This window comes from Nanorana parkeri, unplaced genomic scaffold (genome assembly GCF_000935625.1).
Source record: "Nanorana parkeri isolate BGI_ZX_2015 unplaced genomic scaffold, ASM93562v1 scaffold501, whole genome shotgun sequence".
NCBI classification, from domain to species: domain Eukaryota; kingdom Metazoa; phylum Chordata; class Amphibia; order Anura; family Dicroglossidae; genus Nanorana; species Nanorana parkeri.
Window position 1 is genome coordinate 90,783 of NW_017306769.1, and position 14,856 is coordinate 105,638.

Sequence of the window (14,856 nt, forward strand, 5' to 3'; positions counted from 1 at the left end):
CTTTTAGCGCTGCTCAATTCTTTCTAAAACATACCTGTACCTGGTATCTGAACATCTCTATATTTAATGTTCAGTGGATAGAGAACTTAATTGATTTGTGTCTATAACAAACTGTTAACTGGAGTTCAGCTTTAACAGCTTTTACTGAAAACATGTTGACAAGAGATCTTTGTTTAAGGAACTCTTTTCTATTTTCAATAATCTTTTCTAGCTACTATTAGTGAGCATACCATGCTGCTGGAAGGGGCAAATACAAAGCCTCCACAAACTGGGGTTTCTTCAGGTCCTGTAAGTGGAGCAGAAATTATGAGAAAGCTGTCTAAATCTCATGCTCACACCGACTCTGCTGTAAAGATCAAGGTAAGTTTCTCTGCTTTTTTCTGGCTGTGCATTGTAAGATACTAGAAACCCCATTCAAAAAATCATGTAGTCATAATTTTTTTTGGACATGCCAACATTTTGCACCGGCCAGGTGTCATGTGAGAAATGTCCTTGTGCACCATTAGAAACTGTATGAGTTTGAAATTCTCCCTTATCTGTCTAAAGTCAGGTATACACGCTTCTATTTTCTTGAGCCTTACCATAATTAGAGTGCAGGAGACCACAATGGCTGGCCATATTGTTCTGTTGTTACAAGTTTTCACAATTGAACGCGTGGACCGCCTATTGACGTTCAAGAAATAATTACATATTAAAGCAGTGACAATCAATAAATGGGCTTTAAAACAAGTCTCAGTTGACTGTTTTAGCTACAGGCGCTGTGGAGCAATTCATCTTCCTGTCAGATCAGGACCCCCCCCTGCTTTGTTTACATGAGAGATTGGAAGGCTGCTGCATTGCTAGGAGGTAGAGCTGAGCCAAGAATGACTTTGGACAACTTCAGTGCTTCTGCTAAGGCCACAGCTGGGTCACTTGGAGATTGAGAGTAGGGGGTGGCATGTTTGTTGTTTGAATGCGGGGGCATCCAGGGTGCTCATATGAATAGCTACAAAGTGGTTTTGGAAAGTACTGGAAACATTTGATGTCCACAAGTTATGTGTATTTTTTTTTTCTAATTTTATGTTTATTGGCTTACGTGTACTTTTAATATTATGTGTGGTGTCTCCATGCTAATAGTGACTTCTGCAGCATAACGTTGTGAAAAAGCCACAACTTATATTTCATAATTGTTCATTAGGGACACAGGATCAGAAGGAGTTTTAAGGCCTATGGGTTTTACTGTCACCGACAGGAGAAATGGACACTGGAAACAAAAGGATTAGTCAGCCAGTATAAACCCTCCGCATCAAGCTTCAGTTTCTTGCTAGTGTCCTAGGAATACTATCTCAGAATTCATGTTGACCCTGTGTCCCTTAATAAATGATTAACAAAACAGGATTTTTGACTTACAGTAAATTCCTTTTCTTGGACTTTAGTAGAGAACAATGGTCTTAGCCCTCTGTCTTATGATCATACCTTCTGCTTTTGCAGGAAACTGAAGCATGATGGGAATGGGAGGGATATTTTTGCTGACTAACAGAATGTTATTGCCAGTATCCAATTCTCTGTGGCAGTATAACCCATGTGTCTCACAATTCCTTCTGACCGTATGTCCCTTAACCCCTTCATGACTGAGGCCCTTTTTTCAATTTTTGCACCCATGTTATATTCCACATTTTAGGCCTGAAAATGACGTAAAAAGCAAAAAAAAGATTGTTTGGTTAAAAAAAAAAAAAAATTCCTTGCAATGAAAAATGCTATTTACAGGGATAACTGTTTCATGCATTTTTCTTTCATGTTTACAAAAGTATCCAGGACTTAATGCATATACAATATTTTCACGAAATGCACCTTTTTTTACCATGTGATTGTTTACCTTTGCCTGCAATAAACTCTTCATGTTTTTTTTTTATTAAGGGAATCCACCCATATCACTCTCTGAGTTACACCAGTGGAGACACAGCAAATGACTCTCCGGCACATGTCAGCAGGCCTGGATTGCCCGTTAAGGAAAGTCCACGAAAAGAGAGTCTCCTGAGTTACCTGACAGGGAGCTTCCCAAGCCTACATAATCTGCTGGAGGGAACTCCACAAAAAAGTGCTGCTGTTGCAGTTAAAAGCAGTTCTCTTACCAGGACAGGTACCCATTACTTGTCAGGATGAGCGTTCATTTATTTTGGCCCCATCGTTCATAGAAATTGCTTCAGGAATGCTTTGTTATCAAATTATAAAGTTCTAGCAAACTCAGATATTAAACTGTCATGTCCCACCATTTTGGTTGCTATTTTACTTTATGCAATTAAACAAGGCAAAGCCCAACATTCATTATGGCTGTATGATATTGTGAGAGTATTCACATTTGTAGCTGCAGTTATTTTATGTTCACATTTCAGGCTTGACTTATAAATCCATCTCCGTCATATATCTTAAATGTTAAAGGAAATTCAGAAATATTTCTAATGATCATGTTTGGGTATATACAGTGTGGAAAATAATTATTTGATCCCTTGCAGATATTTTACGTTTGCCCACTTACAAAGAAATGAAAGGTCTATAATTTTTATCATAGGTGTATTTTAAATGATAGAGACAGAATATCAACCAAAAATCCAGAAAAAACACACTATACAAATGTTATAAATTGAGTTGCAGTTCATTAAGTAAAATAAGTATTTGATCCCCAAGCAAAACATGACTTAGTACTTGGTGGAGAAACCCTTGTGGGCAAGCACAGAGGTAAGACGTTTCTTGTAGTTGGTTACCAGGTTTGCACAGATTTCAGGAGGGATTTTGGTCCACTCTTCTTTACAGATCTTCTCTAAATCCTTAAGATTTCTTGGCTGTCGCTTGGCAACTCGAAGTTTCAGCTCCCTCCATACATTTTCTATAGGATTAAGGTCTGGAGACTGGCTAAGCCACTCCATGACCTTAATGTGCTTCTTCTTGAGCCACTGCTTTGTGGCCTTGGTTGTATGTTTTGGGTCATTGTCATGCTGAAAGACCCATCCATGACCCATCTTCCGTGTTCCGGCCAAGGAAAGGAGGTTCTCATCCAAGATTTTACAATACAAGGCCCCATCCATTGGTCCCTCAATGCGGCAAAGTCGGCCTGTAACTTTAGCAGAGAAACAACCCCAAAGCATAATGTTTCCACCTCCGTGCTTGACTGTAGGGATGATGTTCTTAGTCAGCAGTTTCTTTCCTCCAAACACGGCGAGTCAAGTTAATGCCAAAGAGCTCAATTTTGGTCTCATCTGGCTGCAGCACTTTCTTCCAATCCTTGTCTGGATCTTTTAGATGTCCATTGGTAAACTTCCAAAGTAAACGGCCCTTTACATGTGTCTTCTTGAGGAGGGGGACCTTGTAGGCGCTGCAGGATCTCAATCCATGGTGCATTGTGTTACCAATGGTTTGGTGACTGTGGTCCCAACTGCCTTGAGATCATTCACAAGCTCCTCCCGCGTAGTTCTGGGCTGATCCCTCAATTTTCTCATGATCATGCTTACCCCATGGGACGAAACTCCATTTATAACATTTGTATCATGTGGTTTTTTTTCTGGAGTTTTGGTTGATATTCTGTCTCTATCATTTCAAATACACCTATGATAAAAATTATAGACCTTTCATTTCTTTGGAAGTGGGCAAACTTACGAAATCTGCAGGAGTTCAAACAATTATTTTCCACATTGTAGTTAAATGCAAACTGCCTTGCATATGCTGCTGTTTGATAACATTTGCTGATTACGTAATGTACTTTGTTTGCATAGTAATACATTACATCTGTCTTTTCTGCTTCATCTAAACATAACTGTACATTGCATTGTCTTTACTATGTAGTCAATACATAGCTCTTATGACTGTCATTTTCATTCAGAAGTGTATAATGTGTATAATATTGTGTTTCATATACACTAGACGTGTAAAACACATCTAGGAAGCTAACTGATAATGAGGTTTGCACAATAATTTAAATAATCATCTTACATTGTGTAACCATTGGAAGGGTTATTTTAGACCCCAGTCCTAAGAAATGTACTGCTTCCTTCCACTAATTACACAAATATCAGAAGAAACACACTCCTAATCAGATGCATTGTTTTTTACTGAGCATACCTTGATCTTTTGCACCCATGCAGGGCTTTCCTTTAGAGTCTTGTTCTGTATACACTGTGTGCACAATTATTAGGCAAGTGAGTATTTTGACCAAATCACCATTTTTATGCATATTGTCCAACTCCAAGCTGTATAAACTTGAATGCTTTTTGGATTTAAGCATATCAGGTGATGTGTATTTGTGTAAGTAGGGAGGGTTTGGCCTCAGGAGATCAACGCCCTATATCAAGGTGTGCATAATGATTAGTCAGCTTATTTTCCTCAGGCAAAATGGGCCAAAAAAGAGATTTGACTGACTCTGAAAAGTCAAAAATTGTAAAAAGTCTTTCAGTGGGATGCAGCACTCTTGAAATTGCTAAGATATTGGGGCGTGATTACAGAACCATCAAACGTTTTGTTACAAATAGTTAACAGGGTCATAGGACACGTATTGAGAAAGAAAGACGCAAATTAACTGCCAAAGATTTGAGAAGAATCAAACGTGAAGCTACCAGGAACCAATTATCCTCCAGTGCTGCCATATTCCAGAACTGCAACCTACCTGGAGTGCCCAGAAGTACAAGGTGTTCAGTGCTCAGAGACATGGCCAAGGTAAGGAAGGCTGAAACCTGACCACAACTGAACAAGACGCATACATTGAAACGTCAAGACTGGGCAAAGAAAAATATCTGAAGACAGCTTTTTCAAAGGTTTTATGGACTGATGAGATGAGAGTGGCTCTGGACAGACCAGATGGATGGGCCCGTGGCTGGATCAGGAACAGGCACAGAGCTCAACTTTGACTCAGACACCAGCGAAGTGGGGTATTGGTATGGGCTGATATTATTAAAGATGAGCTAATTGGACCGTTTCGGGTTGACGATGGACTCAAAATAAACTACCAAACCTACTGCCAGTTTTTAGAAGGCACTTTCTTCAAGCAGTGGTACAGGTCTGCATCTTTCAAGAAGACCGGGAAATTTATGCAGGACAATGCTCCATTGCATGCACCGAAGTACTCCACTGTGTGGCTAGCCAGTAAAGGCCTTAAAGATGAAAGAATAATGACATGGCCCCCTTCCTCACCTGACCTAAACCCTATTGAGAACTTGAGAACTGGTGGGCTCTTCTTAAACGGGAGATTTATGGTGAAGAAAAACAGTACACCTCTCTGAACAGTGTCTGGGAGGCCGTGGTTGCTGCTGCATAAAAAGTTGATCATCAACAGATCAAGAAACTGACAGACTGAAAGGATGGTAGGCTGATGACTTTTATTGAAAAGAAGGGGGGCTCTATTGGTCACTGATTTTGTTTTTGAAAATGTCAGAAATTTTTATTTGTAAATTTTGAGTAGTTTGTTTATTATATCACTTTTAACAGATGACAATAAACAAGTGTGATGGGAAAATGTTCATTTTCCATTTAGTTGCATAATAATCCTGCACACTAATAGTTTCCCAACAATTGTGCACACATAGATATTCTCCTAAGAAAGCCAAAACCTCACTTTTACTTTCTTAAATATTCAGGTTTGAGGTTTATTAACATTTTGGATTGACTAGAGAGCACTAGTTGTTAAATAATGAAATTATCCTCAAAAATACAACTTGCCGAATAATTGTGCACACAGTATAATACAGAATGTTACAATGCTAAATTAAGCACATGAATCAAGAGAACATGGATGAAACTTAAGTTAAAACATATACATATATACATTTGGAAGAATATCCTTTTTTTAGGTTAAAGTCCTCTGAATCATCTCCTAATTTATTGCTACAGGGAATCCTGTGGGCACAGAAATTTTATCAGAACACCCTTTATTGTCTGAACCATCCTCTGTGAGCTTCTATAACTGGATGTCAAATGCAGTGGGTAATAGAGGCAGTGTGGTACACGAGTCACCCATGATCAAGTCTGGACACAACAGCCTTCCCACAGGTATTGACACTTAGGTTTGTTTAAACATTTTTTAGTTCATGGAGGGACAGAGACCACATAACTGTTTGCATAATCAGGTCTCTTCAGGCTGTTAAAAGTACAAATATATATAAGAAAAGGCATACTAGTGGATTTTACTATTTCAACAAAGATCATACCGGTTAAATGTCATCTAATTATTTCACACTGCCAGTGGCTATACTTCCAGTGTACGTTATTAGTTCTGTTCTTAACAAACTTCCCAAACCAGTACTTTATTCGTGTGTTTTATGTAATGATTGTCACATATATTCATACTTCCATTCATTCCATAAATAACATCAACGTTTTATATTGTCCTCTGTGTTCATCATTGGGAAGGGATTAAAGCGGACCTGTGACTTTTTAAATTCTAAGCTTTTCACATTGGATCTCATTTGTAAAACCTGCGAAAAAGACAAAGCAAAGGAGCTGTTTACACCAACCATCAAGTGTCTGCACTTAGAGAAATGACAGCCAGAAGTAAGCAACTAATTGTAGCATCTATACTTTCCTTTTTCTCCAGTCTTACAGATGAGACCCTTTTGTGCCTAGTACATTATGTGTTACATATTGCCTTGGTGGGAACATAAAAAACTTTTCCACCCTCTGTAAATGCTGGATACTTTTTGAGAGTCATCTTCAGATTACACTGTCTAAAACAAAATGTGTTGTTTCAAGCTGGACTACGTATAACCGTGCCATATAGTTAATGTATAAACATATTTATAGGCCAAATGCCAGCTTCAGAGGGGATTTTCTATTTGCATATAAATGAAGATTTTCTAAGGTCTCTTCTCAGAAGAGGTTGCAAAAGTTGCTCTGAAAGAAACCCCTATCACACAAATATATATATAATGGGGTTGTTTCCAGCAGTAACAATATTTTTACTATCTATATGTATATATATATATATATATATATATCAGTCTAAAATCTGAATTTTGTTGTAAGGCTGGTGTTTTGTATTCTGTATCATTCAACTTTTTTAACCTCTATCTTGACTAAAGCATGTTGGAAAATGACAGATTTATGTGATAATTTGGAACAGAGAAAAATGGTCCACTTATCAGCTAGATATGCAAAATTTAAAACAGTTTTTGAGCATTAGATGGTAATGTTCATAACAGATTTTTCTCTTCTGATAAACTTCAGATAGGGACCTATTGATACATAATGATTTAGCAGTTCAGATGTACTCCAAACTGTGTCTACATGGCTGCCCAAGACAATAAAAAAACAACAACAAAACTGAGCGCTGAGGAGCACATGACCATTAAAAACAGTTTCCTTCCTGAAAGAATTGGGCCTAAATTTGGGAAGGGACCCCATTTTGCTGTGTGGGAAATATGAAGGTGAATCAATGATGTTTTGGTTTCCTGGGAATTCTTTTTAAAATATAACTCCGGGCAAACATTTAAGCACACATTTTCAACACATTTACAGTCGTGTGAAAAAGAAAAGACACCCTCTTTGAATTCTATGGTTTTACATATCAGGGCATAACAAAATCACCTGGTCCTTAGCAGGTCTTAAAATTAGGTAAATACAACCTCAGATGAAAAACAACACATGACATATAACACCATGTCATTATATATTTTACAAACATAAAGCCAAAATGGAGAAGCCATGTGTGAAAAACTAAGTACACCTTATGAATCAATAGCTTGTAGAAACACCTTTAGCAGCAATAACTAGTAATAGTTTTCTGTATGACTTTGTCAGTCTCTCACATCATTGTGGAGGAAATTTGGCCCACTCTTCTTTACATCGTTGCTTAAGTTCATTGAGGTTTGCAGACATTTCAATTGGGTTGAGATCTGGACTTTACTGGGCCATTGCAACACCTTGACTCTTTTCTTTTTCAGACATTCTGTTGTAGACTTGCTGGTGTGCTTGGGATTATTGTCCTGTGCATGACCCAGTTTCGGGCAGGCTTTAGCTGTAGGACAGATGGTCTCACATTTGACTCTAGAATACTTTGGTGCCTTCCTTTTGTCTTTCATGATCAAATTACTTTTTTCTTATCTTTATAACTCTAACCTGCAGTCCTGGGAAGGAAGCTAGCATGCCTGTGTCTCTTATCAACTCCCATTAGATTAATTGGCCATCACACCCCCCACCCCATATCAGTATAAGTTTAGATGCTCTTATGGGGGAAGGCACCGCCAGGGGGGCAGGGCACAGTCTGACATTAAATATCTATGGCAAAGTAAATATCTGATGAAGTAAATCTCTGAAAAATTATTGGGGCACCTTTAAAAAAAAAAAAAAAAGACACCATTAGCAACTACTTTTCACTAGGACTGCAACTAAACTTTCCTACAACCTGCTTTCCTTCTGCTAGTCTGCTTCTAACTCCCTTTCTCCTTCTAACATGATTTCTCTTCCTATCCTTTTCATAATTGTATCCCCATACTGAAACTCTCATTCCTTCACCTCTCTTCCCCCCCACTGCATATACATATGACCCTCCCTGCTGCCCTCACCCTTCTACTGCACCTATCAACTTCTTTCGCAATTCAAGAAATCTCATTCCTATACCTCTGCTCCCAAGAACTGCTCCCCCCTTCTCCCCTGCCCTCTGGAATGCCTGCTCAGTCTGTAACAAGCTAACCTCCATCCATGACCTCTTTATCTCCAACTACTTTAACCTACTTGCTGTTACAGAAACTTGGCTTCAGGATTCTGACTCTGCATCACCAGCTACTCAGCTTAACCTCTTCCTTTGGCCTAACTCAATGGACTAACACTTCTGCTCACTCTAATGGTAACACCCTTGATCTCATATTCTTCCACCTCTGCACTCCTTGCAATCTCACCAACCTTGTCAGTTTCACACTTTCCTTATCGTTAAGCCCTACCACTCCAACCAGCAGACTGTTACCTGTAGAAACCTTCACCACTTTAACCCTTCTCTTCTTTACTCTGCAGCAGACCATCTTTATGACAAAATCACACCCCTATCCTGCCCTGACCTTGCCACTTCACTCTACAATAAGTTACTTTCCCCCTGTATGGACACATTCGCCCCAGTCGCCATTCACAGAATCAGGCCCCATCTACTACAGCCTTAGCAGACAGATGACAATAGAAGACTTGGAAGACATAGTCATGCTCTTGAGCGACTATGACGTAAATACAAATCCCTGCAAGACTTCACCCTATATGAAATCCACCCTCCAAAAATACAGTACCTGCCTCCAAACATACCTATTTCATCACATTCATTAACCCCATTTCATCCAGTCCCCATCAACTCTTTTTTACCCTTAACTCCCTACTTTGTTCCCTGCCGCCTCCTCCAACCAACTCGCTCACTGTCCAGGAGATTGCCAATCACGTCAAAGACAAAATTGATGCAATTGCCATGAGGCTGCCACTGTCCAGAAATCTGCCACTCTGAATACACCTTGTCTACCACCACAATCAATACTCTCTTCATTTGATCCTGCTACCACAGACAAAGTTGCTATTCTTTTTTCCAGCACCCACCTAACTACCTGCCCCGTGGACACCACCCCCTCACAACTACTCTGGTTACCCTCTAGCACTATTCTACAATCTCTTACTCACATCTTCACCCTCTCCCTTTCTACTGGTATCGTCCCTACCCCTCCAAAACAAGCATTGGTGAATCCTATTTAAAAAAAAAGCCCTCAATGGGGCCCACCAGTCTGAATAACTTGAGACTCATCTCCTTGCTCCCATTTTCCTCCAAACTTCTTGAAGGTCTGATCTATAACCGCCTAAGCAGCCACCTAACTGCTAATAACTTCCTCGACCCCTTTTAATTTGGCTTTAGTCGGCAACACTCTACAAACATTTCCCGATCTCTGCAGCTACGGACCGGGAACATGTCTCAGTGCCTGTGATTAGCCCTGCGCGTTGACAGCTTCCTGGCGGGCTCGGCACGAGGTGCTTGCGAACACGCCCGAGCCCATCACTAATCATCACCTCTGTCTTAATAGCAGAGAATTGATCCAGGTACCAGTGAACCTGCAATAGGATGTTGTAAAGCTGTATTTGAAGTAGTAGAACAAACGTCCTGTCTGTGCAGAATGGCAGAAGTGTGTACATAGATCATCAAAATATCAATACAAAGCTTTTGTCGCGTAAAGCAGTTTACAATTTAGTGTTTTATCTGTGTAATTAGTTGTTTTCCTGGAGTTCCACTAATAAGGGAAAGAACCTGCCAACAGAGCTGTTTTGTGGACAGATTCATTTTGTTTACCCTTTTTTATAATCATAAAGTGTTTTATTTTTTTCCAGCAACAACACATAACTTGCCAACAATTCCTTCAGCCTCAGATTTCAACACTGTAATGTCGAGTGAACAGAACACACTGGATGGAACCCCCTCTCAGCACAGCACCAGTCAAGATGATATAGCTGGCATTGAAGAAGGCAACCAGGGATTCCCTGCAGTTCAGCTTGCAGATGCACAGGTTAAAAAAAATACGACTTTTATGACTTGTTAAAAAAACACTTCTTGGATCAGCCCAAGCTAACACTTAAAGGAGAACTATGAGGTGAGTGAAAATCATCCTCATAGTTCGAGCCGACGTGTGACAATGAAACTGTCACACGTCGGCTCAAAAGATCGGAAAGTGAGCGAACACATACCGTCGCTTACTCATTTCTTGATCATTTCCCTGCAGAGAGCGGTGACTGTCACTCACGGCTCCCTGCAGGGATTCCACTCTCCAATTCTCCAGCGCTGACTGGAGGAACGGACGGGGGATGGGGCGGGTACAGCTGGCTCTGCCTCTAGATAGGCAGAGCCAGCTGTCATTCACGTGGCTGGGTGGATCTCGACAGCATTGTCGGGATCTGTCCTCGCTGCGGCGGTCTCAGTATACCGTGAGCTGTAGCACTGTAGCGAGCTCTAAAACACTTACCCCATAGTTCTCTTTTAATTGGGTTTAATCAGATTAATGCTTTTAGAAATTTTAAAGTAGAAACTTACTCCTATGCATTCCTCTGTGGTAAAACAAATTGATATTACAAATAATACAGGGTTTACATTCTCACATTTTCTTTAAGACACTTAACAAGCCAATATTTTCTTTCCTTGATTGGAGAGGATTTTAATTGAAAACTTATTTTATTTTAAAGCTATAGGCAAAACTAGTAAAAATAGCAGTGCTGAAAAATAGAAAGCTTTTTTGAAGTTGCGTTGAAGAAGCACAGTAGGTTTAATTTATTTTTAGTTGGTCTGGTCAACCATGTATGCTTGTATCTTACATAAAAAGCCTGTGGAGCTTTAAGATAGAATTGGACAATAAAGTCAGCTGCAAAATGAAATCTAGCTGCTCTCTCAGTTGTTCACATAACCAAACTTTTAAAACTCTTTTTAAATATAGAGTAGAGCTAACATCTCCAGGCAAATATAGTCTACTAACACGTACTGCACATCTCACTGAACACACGCCGCTGTTGGCACTGGCTGCATCTGATAGTGTCTTCATTCACATAGTGCTCACTGTACATGCGGACAAAGCTGAAAGTTTAAAGCGGACCTTTACCCTCAAAAAACAAATTCTAACAGTGCATCCCTCTATGTGTGATGATTAATAATGTAGACATGTCAGGTGTAAAACATACACCTGACATGTCTACATTAAGCAGAGCATTTACTTCCTGCTTTGAAAGGGCACAATTACTTCAGTTTGGCAAAGCAATGCACACTGGGACTGCCTTGTCATCAGCAGAGCATTACTGGGAAATCTCATCTGTAATCTCACGAGATCTCAGGGAAAGGCATTTTCCTCCCCTAAAATGATGTGCATGGTCACATGTCCTAGTCACATGTGCCCAAAATCAAGAAAGTAATAGGAGAGGTCATAATCTACCCTTAGTAAACATGGCCACAGACTGGGAAAGAAAAGAGAAACAAGTTATACAATAAGAATACAAAGCCGGCAATTATCTAGAAGTATGTGTTTGTAGATTGTCATTACTAAACATTTCTAAAGGTGTGTTTATTGTTATTTTAAAGATATGGGTAAAGGTCCACATTAAGAAGAGAAAAGAGTATTGAATAGTAGGGTACTCTTTGTTATATAATAAAGTTGCAATGTTGATACATTAAGGGGAGCTTAGAAACAATGCACCCTCTAAATCAGGGGTGTCAAACTCAATTTAATAGTGGGCCGCATCAACATTATGGTTGCCCTCAAAGGTATCTGTAAGACTATATAAATGTATCTAATCTTTATCAAAACTGCCTCTGCATGCGATTATCACTGGTTTTAGTAATAACTTAATACCTAGATCTGAAAGTAGAAGTCTAGGAAATGGCCTGGTAGGACAGGCTGAATGTCCATCAGTCTAAACACACCTAATTGGGGCAGGTGAGACCGGCAGTGTGACCTGACCTGCCGTGCTGAATAATGATTAGCGGGTAGTAAATGCTCAAGGTTGATCATTACAACAGCTCTGTGTATCACTTTCTGTTTTTCAGCAGAATCAACCTTATTTATTTTTGTGAAATATTGATATTTGCCTTGATATTTATATTGATGTAACTGTGATATATTTTCTGTTCTAGGTGGTGTTCAAACCTCTACTGAGTTATACAGGTATTCAATCACAAGATGTTGTTCCACTAAGCTACAGGATGTACTTTGGGGAACACCTGTCCTTCTCTGGCACTTTGGACTGTCTTAGAGCTGACATAGTTGATTCTGATACATCAAAAGAAAGGAGGAGTAAAAGAGCCAGAAGGTTTGCTTCTTATTTAATATGCTGTCATTCTCTTGGTCATTTTATTTCTATAATCAAAGTTGAAATATATATTCTTTCATTATTATCTTTAGGCAAGGAGCTATCAATCTACCTCCACTTGAATTCAAACCAGCTCTGATGTTAGAAACCTTCAGTATAAATGCAGTGATAATGGAAAAGTCTATGTCCACTCCCCAGAACCCCGCCAGTGCACTCTCTTTTCATGACCTCAGCAAAAGATACTATAATACTTTCCACTGTAACTTCACCATATCCTGCCAGTCCATTAGTCAGCATGTAGATATGGCCTTGGTACGGCTTATACATCAGTTTAGTACAATGATTGATGACATCAAGGCAACACAGACTGATATCAAACTCAGCAGATACACAGCTGGGTCAGCATCTCCCACACCTACCTTCAAGACAAGGAAACATCGAGATTTCCGTTCCTCTGACTTCAGTCGCAGCTCTCGGGGCAGTCTAAATGGAGGCACCAGAGTGAATAATTTAAAGAACAAAAGAGCCAGCAATGACAACAACAAGAAAGAGTCTCGAAACAAGAACTCCTTGGGAAGATCAGAACGGAGAACTTCCAAGGTTTCTCGAAAGGGCTCTAAAGATGCAGTAGATCATATGACAATCCATATGGATGACTCAGATTCCATAACTGTTTCTGAACAAAGTGAGCCATCTGCAGAGTGCTGGCAGAACATGTACAAACTGCTTAACTTCTACTCTCTTATATCTGACCCCACTGGATTTTTGGAAAAGTCATCTGAACCTCTTGGTCCTTCAGGTATAAATCAACAGACACCCTACAAGTTATTTTTCTTTTTTTTATATATATCATAACTGAGCACCTTGGATGGCATTATCTTATTTTAGGTTTTATCAAAATATATCTGAAGTACTCCCCAATCTCTGTTTTAAACAAGATATGAAAGCCAATGACTTAGTGCTGGTTTTAATTTTCAGAAGCATGTTGCCAGGTTATAATTATAATAAAAAAATAGCCTAGGATTGGTTCAAAAGTAACTAAGGCTTCTCTCCAAAAATAAGCCTTATAAAAAAATATATATGAAAAAACTCCGACACAATCGGATATATATTTATGTTCTTAGTGCAATCATAATTAGCACACTGGCAAGCAGGAAGCCTAGAGGCAAGAAAAATATTTATAGCCCCTCCCAAAATGAGAATCCCTAAATAAAAAGGAGTGATCTCACAATAGGGAACATTTGTACACTTGGATACATAGTCAATAAAGTGTATGTGTAGTTGTAAGATGCTATAAGTGTATGTAAAGCCAAAACATTTTTTTTTCTCTATGAAGAATTCTGAAATGTAGGGTTATGCTGCTAGAAGATTTGGACACTAGGTAAAACAATTAAAAGCCTGCCACTTAAGGGACATGACACTTTCCATTCACACCTGCCAGTTTCACATAGTGTCCTTAGGAGAATGAATGTCTCTTTCTCTTCTGCTGTAATTGGTGAGGGTGCTCTCCGCACACCTTTCAGCAGTCCCGGCCAGTAGAAAAGAGGTGCTTGCAGTAACTCCCACGGATGGCACCGTGTAATGCACAAAGTAGAAAAAGTAGGTTACCAGCACTCAAAATAATTTCAAATAGATAAGTCCTTTTTATTGGACATACGTGTCACAATAGTCAAACAGCCAACGTTTCGGGGCCACGCAGGGTCCCTTCCTCAGGGCAAAAGATGTGGTCACAGATTTGTCAACACCTCACATCCCTAGGATTTCATAAATGTTTCTGCGAAAATTCTAGGAAAAAAGGGCCATATCAAATAATGGTTGAAGAGCCGAACCAGTTAGCGAATGAATGGTAAGAGAAAGATTCTCCAATTTTTTTGTCAGTAGGATCCTTAAATGAAGGAGCATCATCAAAAGGAATAGTTAACGCTTTGTTAAGACGAGAAATTGGTTGTTCAACTTCGGGTGGGATAGATGATTTCTTCACAAAATCTTCTGGCAAAGGATACGGAGATTAAAAATGTTTAGAAACCATACATTTTCCCAATCCTTATAAAAAAAACAAAAATAGGATGTAGAGAAAAAACACTGCAAACGCGC

The 14,856-nt window shown here is 39.4% G+C and overlaps 1 protein-coding gene across 1 annotated transcript in view; it reads left to right on the top strand.

The window, feature by feature from the left end:
- The window catches only part of KIAA1109 (KIAA1109 ortholog), a gene marked incomplete at its 5' end in the record, with an annotated part of 180,806 nt that overhangs the window by 89,524 nt on the left and 76,426 nt on the right, over positions 1 to 14,856 (top strand). Inside the window, 6 exons of the mRNA XM_018561118.1 lie at positions 212 to 360; positions 1,897 to 2,119; positions 5,854 to 6,012; positions 10,306 to 10,481; positions 12,587 to 12,762; positions 12,855 to 13,567. Of these exons, the coding sequence (XP_018416620.1) occupies positions 212 to 360; positions 1,897 to 2,119; positions 5,854 to 6,012; positions 10,306 to 10,481; positions 12,587 to 12,762; positions 12,855 to 13,567 (1,596 nt within the window). The remainder of the gene's footprint in view (positions 1 to 211; positions 361 to 1,896; positions 2,120 to 5,853; positions 6,013 to 10,305; positions 10,482 to 12,586; positions 12,763 to 12,854; positions 13,568 to 14,856) is intronic.